Source organism: Otolemur garnettii, unplaced genomic scaffold (genome assembly GCF_000181295.1).
Source record: "Otolemur garnettii isolate 467f Iridium unplaced genomic scaffold, OtoGar3 scaffold00100, whole genome shotgun sequence".
In the NCBI taxonomy this organism is placed as follows: Eukaryota; Metazoa; Chordata; class Mammalia; order Primates; family Galagidae; genus Otolemur; species Otolemur garnettii.
Genome location: NW_003852495.1, coordinates 7018806 through 7028702, shown reverse-complemented (window position 1 = coordinate 7028702; position 9897 = coordinate 7018806). Strand labels below are relative to the sequence as shown.

The window sequence follows — 9897 nt, the reverse complement described above, 5'->3', positions numbered from 1 at the left end:
GGTTGCTGTGAGCTGTAATGCCACAGCACTCTGCCCAGGGGGACAGCTTGAGGCTCTGTCTCAAAAAAAAAAAAAAAATATATATATATATATAGTAATAATCCAATGATCTTTAAAAATTTTCACAGCACACCTAAGATTCTCTTATGGCACACCAGTGTGATGTGGCATAATGGTTGAGAATCACTGCTCTAGAGTGTCTTCCCATTCCTCCTTATCACAAAACAAGGAAAAGTAACTGAATATGCTGCCCTTTCCTCCTCTACAATCTTTTCTAGGCTGTTTCTATGTTATTCTCTTCTAGGCTGTATTATGGATAAAGGAGAAAACTGATGACATGGTTGAGAAGAAAACATTCCCCATGACTGAACGATTGTTGCCCATTCAGTCCATCGTCCACACAGGTTCCTTTCATATCATCGTGGCTTATTGCGGTGACATGACTCTGCGGCTCTTTGGGGACCACTTCCGGGCATTCAAACCCCTAGATGTAGTGCCGTGCCGCTTCAACATCAGCTGCCTCTGCTATGACCCGGAAATGAAGATGCTTTTATCCGGCATCTTGGGGGCAGTGGTCACTTGGATCATTGAACGAAGTGGCAAGGGCCTCCAAATAGCCTACATCATTACTATGCCTGGTGAGGAACTTGTCCACAACATCGTGCTAAATGGCCCCAATGGCTCCATCCTCGCCCTGTGTGAGACTGTGGTGAGGGTCCTTCAGCGTCAGAGCCAGGGCCAGCTGGCAGAGATAAAGAGGTTCGTTTCCAGCACAAGTGGCTCCTCTATCACCTGCTGCTTCACCTGTTCTGATCAGGGCTTTCTCTATGCCGGAAACAAGGCTGGGGAAATCCAAGTATGGAACCTTTCTCGGGGCCAATCTCTCCACGGTTTCAAGGCCCATCACTCATCAGTGATATGTATTCGCAGCCGGCCGGAGGCCCACACCCTGCTAACAGCTGGCAAAGAAGGCCTAATTAAAGAGTGGAACCTTACTTCAGGGAACCTGCTTCGGCAGCTAGAACTTAGCGAGGAGCTATGCCAACTCCAGTTTATTGACGGCATGACTTTCTTCTGCCAAACCACCCACAGTTTTTCCTTGCGCCGCCTGCCCTGTTTCTATAGTCTCTTCAATGTCTGTGGTTCTGCTCCCCAGCAGGTACGTCGGATCCGCTGTGGAGATAACTGGTTCCGGATCCTGTGCACTACTGATGATGGCTTATTGCGCTTTTTGTCCCCAGTAACGGGGAATCTTCTGACTCTTACCTGGCCATTCCCAATCCTGGACCAGGCTGTAGACTGGGCCTATGATCCATGTAAAGAGGAGCTCTTTGTAGCGACAGGAAGTTCAGAGATACTGGTGTTTGACACAACTCGCTGCCCTTGCCCAGCCAAGTATCTCTTATGTACTTCTCCAAATGACGATGACTTTGTACAATGCCTAGCTTTTGGGCATTTCAATCTGGGGCGGGGTCTGGAAGGACTGATATTCTCTGGACACCGGAGCGGTATGGTAAGAGTGCTATCCCAGCACAGCTGTGCCCGAATAGAGAAATTCATGCACTTTGGCACTGTCCTGGCACTCTCTACGCTGTCTGGAGGGCTTTTTGGTGGTGGAGAAAACTCTTTCCTCTGTTCCTATGGAATGGATAACTATGTACATCTGTCAGAAGCTGTGCTCACTGGGGTCAGAGTACAACTCCAGCCCCTTGCCAGCATTCTCAGCAGCTGTCACCTAACCCACCTGATGCTTTTACCCAAGTCTGTGTGTGCCATCACAGAGACTAACTGTCTGCGTCGCTGGAATTTCCATGACTTTTTGGCCTCTGGATCAATGAATGCCTCATCGTTCTTAGAAACATTGACCCTTCACCAGTGTACCATCATATCCTTTGATGTCTGTCTGTCCTTGAATATTTTTGTCACAGGTGGTATTGATGGCACTGTCCGGATCTGGGACTTCCAAGGTAGACTTGTATCCATGCTGGACTCATCACTTCACTTTGGCCCACTCTGTTTTGCAAATGACCGGGGTGATCTGCTTGTGACTTTCAACCAGAGTCTTTATCTGATTTCCTGTTTAAAACTGTTTTCCCCAAACCTGCTGTCTCCACTTTCCTTTGTGAGTATAGCAGATGAAGTAGTCGAAGTCCCTAAGTCCTTTATACCAAGCTTCTTCTTCTCCTTTGAGACTATGTTGGTGCCTAAGTATGTTTACTCAGGGAAAGGGAAACAGGAATTAATGGGTCTGGTGAGCCTTGCCAATAACCGGGCCATTGCCTTTGACCATTCTGTGCCACATGTCATAGAAGATGAGGAAGGGAGCCCACTATTACTGTATACCCCTGCCCGTGATCATGATTCTCTGCAGGAGTTAGAAACTGACTCGATGCAGATAAGCAAACTTGATCATCCCCGTTATGAGATTTATCCCCAACTACAGGTAACTACCTGGGATGGACTCAACCCATATCGTATATTGCAATGCTACTTTGGTCATGGGCGGGAATGGCTCCTTGCCCCTGATTGCTATATCCCCAACTCAGTGATTCGTGCCCGTCTTTGGCCAGAGGGCAGCCCAATATTCCTACAGTGCACCCTGCACTCACCCCAACGGGAACTGGAATGGGATAAGTCTCAACGATTTTCCTTCTGGCGCAGCAGGGTAAAATCTCTAAGAGAATTAAGTGAACCTTCACAGAAGGAGGATGCAGACTTCCTAGAAACGAGACTATCTAAGGATATAACCTACAATGTTTTTACAGACGGAGAAAACCGAAGTTGGCTGGGGAGAAAGATGAGTGAACAAGCTGTTAATACCTTGCTTGAGACAGTCCTCAATATTATGGTTCATGCTGCCCCACTGAAATACCAATGCTGTGTTGGTGCACTAGGGCAACTCTTTGCCTGTTACCAGGTATCTCCATTCCTGCGCTCTGAGACAGCCCGTCGTCTGCTGGATGATACATCCAATTCTAACCCATTGATCCGAGAACTAGCCTGGGAAGGGCTGAAGCGTCTAGGAATGGTTACTCATCTTTTTGCTGTGCCTCTAGCTCAAGGATTAATGGACAAGGACCAAAGAGTGAGGGCTAAAGCCTTGAGCCTCATAGATGGGATTGGTATCCAATCTAAGAGGTCACTCTTACAGCTAATGCAGAAAAGAGAGATTTTCCGAGAGATGCAGTAAGTTGTTTGTGTATTCCTCAATTCTTTACTATCTTCTATTTTTAATTTTTACCTTTCCTTTCTTTTGCTATCTCTTCCTCATTTCCCCCTTACCGTCATTTTCTATTTCTTCATCCCTGTTTCTTAGCTCTCCCCAACTGTTCTTCTAGATGACTATCCTTGACAATCTTAACTGCTCACTCCTTTCTCCATTTTTTTCCCTATTCTTGTCTGTCCCCTACTTTTTCAAGTTCCATTTTTCATCCTTTTTTTCTACCCCTGCTTCCTAGACTTTTTCTTCTTCTTAGCCATCATTTCTCTCTACATATGCCATCCCTCTTGGCTACATTGCCATACCTGCTACCTGTTCCACAGCAGTTCTTCCCTTCCTAGTCCCTGATTCACTGTATTATCCTTCTTCTCCTTTGACTTTCATAGGCAGGAGACTATTGGGGAGGAACCGCTGGACCGTTTGCTGGGCATGCGACCCACAGATCTCCAGATTGTTCAGAATCAGGTGGAGCAGCGATTAAATGAGGACCTGACCTTATCACAACCAGATGAAAAACATGATTTTCCTTTAGATGCCATAAGTGTTACTGAACTTCGCAAGGGGTCTGCACAAACTGTGGTTTCTGAAGAATATGAAGCACCCACCAAGCCCCTCAAAGGCCATAAACGGGGCCGATCAGTGAGCAAAAAGCATAGTACGTACAGGGTGATCTGGTTCATGCTGCAGGGTCTCCAAGAGGTGGGGTAGTTCAAGTTAAGTGGGTCAAGATATACCAGGTAGAAAGAGAGGTATATGGAAAGATCTTGTCATAGGAACTCTCCTAGGAAGGATCCACCCAACCCCAGGAAGACTCCAAGGCCTATCTTTCTTGGATTTGGTGGGGTAGGATGGGTAGGGAATAAAGCAAAGAGAATGCTTAGGGAGTTTTTTGTTTGTTTGCTTGTTTGTTTTAAGGCTTCAGCTTTCTCTGTTGCTACTTTTTTGTGGTAGTTCCTCTTAGCTCACACTAGATACTGGGAAGGGTTTCATTTAGCTTCCCATGCTTTCCTTACCTTTATCTCCTGATTTTCCCTGTAGGCCGAAAATTCTTGCGGCCTCTCAAGAAGATGAAAGAAGGAGTCACAGAGACAGCTCCCTTAGCAGATGCAAGTGATCAGGGTGAAACTATACCAACTGAGATGGAGGAAACATTCATCCAGGAAGAGTCATCAGTCACCAGTATAAGAAAGGTCTCTGAGGCTCAAGACAAAGATGTCTCAAGGATTGATATTAGGTTGTCCCTGGATATGCTGAAGAAAACACGGGACAAAAGAAGTAAGAAAGCTAAGAAACCCCTAAAGAAGCGCAAGAAGTCAAGAAAAGAATCTGAAGTTAAAATTGTGGAAACTCCACCTCCTTCAGAGGAAGAGTCAGTTATTCCAACAGTTACAACCAAAGGGCGAGGTGCTGCTGGAATACCTGGCCGCAGGGCTGGCTCTGGACATAGCGCATCATGGCGGGATGATCTGTGTCGTCTTAGGAACCTGAGGATTTCTGGGTCCCAGAGAAATATGTTAGAAGATTTAAACAATGAGCTAGTGACTGTGGCTCAGGAAATGCTGGCAGATCGGCAACCTAGCTGGGAACTCTTTCAGGAGATCTGCCCCCTGTTGAAGAAAGAAAGCGAAGTTTCACTTGAGGACCTTGACTGGGAGGTAGTCTGGCCAGAGGAAGAACCAGTTTTTATCTATGAAGAAGCAATTAGAGAGGACATGGTGATTCCAGATGAGGAAAAGATAGAAGAGGAACAAGCACAAGAGGAAGGGGAAGCAGGAGACATGCAGGACTTGGAGGAAACCCACATGATTCCGAGAAAAGGCAGAAGAAAGAAAGTTGATTTTGTAGAACCAGGTGACCTAACCAAGGGGAGACGAATATCAAAGAAAGAAGAGAAGAAATCTAAGAAGTCATCTAAGCACCATCTGGAAAAAAAAGTGGGTAAAAAGATGAAGGAAATTATCAAAGCAGAAAGGGATACTAGTGAGGGGGAAGAGGTTGAGGAAGAGGAAACATCAGCTATGGATGAGAAGAAATTGTCTTCACAGGAGCAGAAAAGGTCCTGGGATGAATGGAAACGGGCCCTCAGTGACATGAAGGTATCCTGGGATGGACTGAAAGAAAGGAAGCGTCTTTCAGAGGAATTACCCCAAGCTGAAGAGAAGCTATTTCCATCTGAGGAAATACTGGAGGGGGACAAAAGGAAACTGGAAAGGGATGAGTGGAAACGGGCCTGGGAAAGTATAATGGCATCCAAATATAAGGATGAGGAAGTGTCTCAGGAGAAAGAAGTGACTCAAGAGGAAGAAGTGACCCAAGAGGAAGAAGTAACTCAAGAGGAAGAAGTGACTCAGGTGGAGGAAATGACTCAGGAGGAGGAAGAAGTAACTCAAGAGGAAGAAATGACTCAGGAGGAGGAAGAAGTGACCCAGGAGGAGGAGGAAGTGGCTCAGGAGGAGGAAGAAGTGACTGAGGAAGAGGAAGAAGTGATTGAGGAGGAAGAAATGACTCAGGAGGAGGAAGTGACTCAAGAAGAAGAAATGACTGAGGAAGAGGCAATGGCAACGCTTGAGCAGATAAAGGAAAAAGAGCGGTTCATAGAAGAGCAGAAACAGATCCAGGAAGAAAAGAAACAGGCCAGAATACAGAAGAAACAAGCCCAAGCTGAGAGAAAACAAGCCAAAGAAGAGAGGAAACTAGCAGCAGAAGAACTGAAACTCGCACAGGAAGAGAGACAACTGGCCCGCGAAGAGAGAAAACTGGCCCGTGAATATCTGAAAATGGCCCAGGAAGATGGGAAACTAACCCAAGCAGAGAAGAAGTTTGCCCAGGAAGAGGAGAAACTGGCCCAAAGAGGAGAGATGCTAAGTGAGGAAGCAGAGATATTTGCCCAGAAAAGAAAAAAACTGACCAAGAAGTTGGAAGAACTGGCTAAAGAAGGAGAGAAATCAGCAAATAAAGCAGGGAAGCTGGCTGAAGTAAAAGCAATATTGACCCAGAAAATAGAAAATTTGGTCCAGACAGGAAAACACATGGATGGGCAAGAAAAGCAGCTGGCCAGGGAACTGGAGGAACTGGAACGGAACATGAGGGAAGTGGTTTGGAAAGAAGAAGAACTGACTCTGGAGGAGGAGACACTAGCTGAGGAAAAGGAGAACCTAGCTCAGGAAGAGAAGACATTGGCCTTGGAAGAAGAAAAACTGGCTAAGGAAGAGAAAAAACTGGCCCAGGAAGAAGATCTGCTAATCCAAGAAGAGGAGAAACTGGCTAAGGGCCAGGAAAAAAGGCCTGGGGATGAGGAAAGACTGGCCCAGATAAGAGAGAAATTGTTTGAGAAAAAGGCAAAACTGGCCCAGGAAAGGGAAAAATGGGTCCAGAAGAAGGAAGAACTCAAAAAGCATGAGGACATATTGGTCCAGAAAGAGAAGCATCTGGCTTCACAAAACAAGATTTTGTCTCAGGATAAGGAAAAATTGGCTAACAGGAAACTGGACCTCCTCTCTCAGACAGGTAAACTCACTGAGAAAAGAGAGAAATTATTCCAAGTGAAGAAGAAATTGGAGCTGTATAAAGAGAAAATATTTCAGATGCAGGAGAAGCTGACACGGGACATGGCGATATTAAAACAGAAGAAAGAGAAACTGGTTAATGCAGAGAAAGAACTGATGCAAGAAGAAAAAAGTCTGCTTCAGCAACAGGACAAATTGGGCCGTGAAAAAATTAAATTAGCTATGGAGAAGAGGGCATTTTTCTATGAAGGGACTCGTCTCAGAGGAGAGTTGGATGTTGCTAAGGAAGGAAAGACATTGAATATGGAAATGAAGAAACTGGCTCAAGAGAAGATGAAACTGGCTGATGTGAAGGAAGGTCTTCTCAAGGGAGATGTTAAAGATACTTCAAGACAGAAAAAGATGATTCAAGAAGACTATGAACAAGTTAAGAGGAAATTGTCACTAGAGGAGAAGATACTGGTACATGAAGATATGATGTTGGCCACAGAGGAAAGGGACATTGCCAAAGGGAAACTGGAACATACTAGAGGAGAGAGAGTACATGCGCAGGAAGAAAGGAAGGCAATTAGAACAATGATGAAGTTGGCTAAACAAAAGGAAAACCTTTCCAAGGAACCGAAAAAAACGAACAAAATCGTAAAAGCACTTCAAAAGCTAATCAATGATGAAAGGAAAATAACCCAGGAAGCAATAGAGATGACAAAGAAGAAGAAGACACTCTTTGTTAAGGAGAGAAAATTGTCCCAGGAACAGGGTAGACTTGATACCAAACAGTGGGATGTTTCTCAGGACCAGTCAGAAATGACCAAAGATGAGAAGAAACTAGCTCAGAAGCAGAGAAAACTGGCCAAGGATTTTCAAAGAATGACAAACAAAGAGGAAAAAATGATACAGGAAGAAAACAAATTGTTCAAGAAACATAATGTCATACGGGATGAAGAAGAGGAAGAAGTGCAGGAGGAAGAAAAGGTCGTCCCCTTCCTTAAACAAAGGTGGAGAAAAGGAAAACAGAAAAAGAGCCTTGATGATATGCTTTTAAGTCAATTGGATAAAGTGGACAGTGAAGAATACTTTTTTGAAGAAAAAGACCTGTTAGAGGAACTAGAGCAAGACAGTTTGTCTGAGGAGGAGGAAGAGGAGGAGGAAGAGGAGGAGGAGGAAGGGGAGGAGGAGGAAGAAGAGGTGCTGGAGGAGGAGGTGGAGGAAGTAGAGGTGAAGGGAAGGGAGGGGAAGAAGGAGAAAAAGCAAAAGGAGCAAGAACAGGAGGAGAAGGAAAAGAGGAAGAAGAAGAAAAAGAAGCAAAAGAAGATGGAGGAAGAGGTGGAAGAAGTAGAGGTGAAGGGAAGGAAGGAGAAGAAAAGGCAAAAGGAGGAAGAACAGAAGGAGAAGGAAAAGAGGAAGAGGAAAAAGAAGATGGAGGAAGAGATGGAGGAGGAAGAGGTGGAAGAAGTAGAGGTGAAAGGAAGGGAGGAGGAGAAGAAGAAAAGGCAAAAGGAGCAAGAACAGGAGGAGAAGGAGAAGAGGAAGAAGAAAAAGGAAAAGAAGATGAAAGAGGAGGAGGAGGAAGAGGAGGAGGAGGGGGAGGAGGAGGAGGAGGAAAAGAAGAAGAGGAAGAGGAGGAAGAAGAAAAAGGAGGAGGGGGAGGAGGAGGAGGAGGAAAAGAGGAAGAGGAAGAAGAAGAAGGAGGAGGGGGAGGAGGAGGAGGAAAAGAAGAAGAGGAAGAAGAAGAAGGAGGAGGAGGAAGAGGAGGAGGAAGAGGAGGAGGAAGAGGAAACAAAGAAGAGGAGGAAGAAGAAGGAGGAGGAGAAGGAGAAGAAAAAGAAGAAGAAAGAGGAGGAGGAGGAGAAGAAGAAGAAGAAGAAGAAGAAGAAGGTAGGGCAGAAGGAGGACGTGTTTGAGGAAACGGAAGAAAGCATGAGCGAAGAAGACATGGAAAGTTTGAGTGAGGAGGAGAGCAGCTCACTGGAAGAAGAGGTGGACAAGGAAAAAGGGATCCTAAAAAAAGAAAAACTATTTAGGCTACAAGAAAGGATAAAGAGCCTAAGAGGAGGGGAAATGGTCCCTTTCCTTGAAAAGGGAGTCCCTCATATTATAGGCAGTGCTATGAAACTAGGAGCTATAAAAAGTCCTTTTAAGAAACTGATCTCTGTGTCTCTGGAGATGGAAAAGAAGACAGCAGCGCCAGAGTCAACACTGGTGCCAGTGAAAGAAATATCCTTGAAAGATAAGCCCATACTACTTGAGATATCCAGGAAATTTCCAGGGGCAAGATTTGTGGATAAAGAAGGAGAACTGTTGGAGAAATTTAAGTCCCTGGCTCTACATCTTTCAGATATAGCTTTGGAGTCCCAGAAACAGGACTTAAAGACCCCATTCATGTCCCAAATATATAGAAAGACCATGGAAGCCCAGAAATTCCAACACAAACCACCACCTTCTCAGTGGAAGTTGTTTTTTCAGCCTCATCCATCTCCAAAGGAAAAGACTAAGGTGCATTTACCTCTCCCCAAAATCCTGGCTGAGGAAAAACATCCTGATGTAAGCCTCTCAGATGTAAAGCAGATCCATGATATTCTACAACGGATGGAAGCAGGAGAACAGCTTCCTAGAGAGAGGTTCCACAGAGTGTGCCAGGTCCTCAAAGATCTCACCTCAAAGGGAAACGTAGACTGGCTGCAAGTGGCCAAACTTGAAGCCATTGTGAATCGTCACAGGCAGGCTCTAAAATCTCGAAGTACAAGGATCTCAGAACCCAGGAAGGAGCCCATGAGTACAAAATATCTGAAAGTGATTCCTCCTATAAAAGGAAAGAGAAAAGACACCTGGCTAAAACCTTCAGCCGTCCCCACATTAAAGTCTACATTAGCTAGCAAGAAGATTCCAGACCCAAAGGCTACAAACTGGGATCTTCTCAGAGAGCCTTACAGAAGTGAGCGGGCACAGCAGATATCCACTGCTCTCAAAGAGATGGAAACGCAGTACTTTTATCCTGCCACGAGAGATATGATTCCAAGTACCCATACCTCTGTGGAAAAACAAACCTTAGCACTGATGTTTCAAAAGGACTTCTGGGATTTTAAGGCTAAAGGCCAGTTTGCCAGATTGCCTAAGTTCGAGAAGACACAGCCCATCTCTAAAAAAGAGGAAGGGGTGCCTCCTAAGTTCGAG

The 9897-nt window shown here is 45.2% G+C and overlaps 1 protein-coding gene across 1 annotated transcript in view; it reads left to right on the top strand.

The window, feature by feature from the left end:
* Window positions 1-9897, top strand: part of WDR87 (WD repeat domain 87) — a 14956-nt gene that overhangs the window by 3784 nt on the left and 1275 nt on the right. Inside the window, exons 3-6 of the mRNA XM_023516900.1 lie at window positions 305-3186; window positions 3607-3875; window positions 4259-7911; window positions 8467-9879. Of these exons, the coding sequence (XP_023372668.1) occupies window positions 305-3186; window positions 3607-3875; window positions 4259-7911; window positions 8467-9879 (8217 nt within the window). The remainder of the gene's footprint in view (window positions 1-304; window positions 3187-3606; window positions 3876-4258; window positions 7912-8466; window positions 9880-9897) is intronic.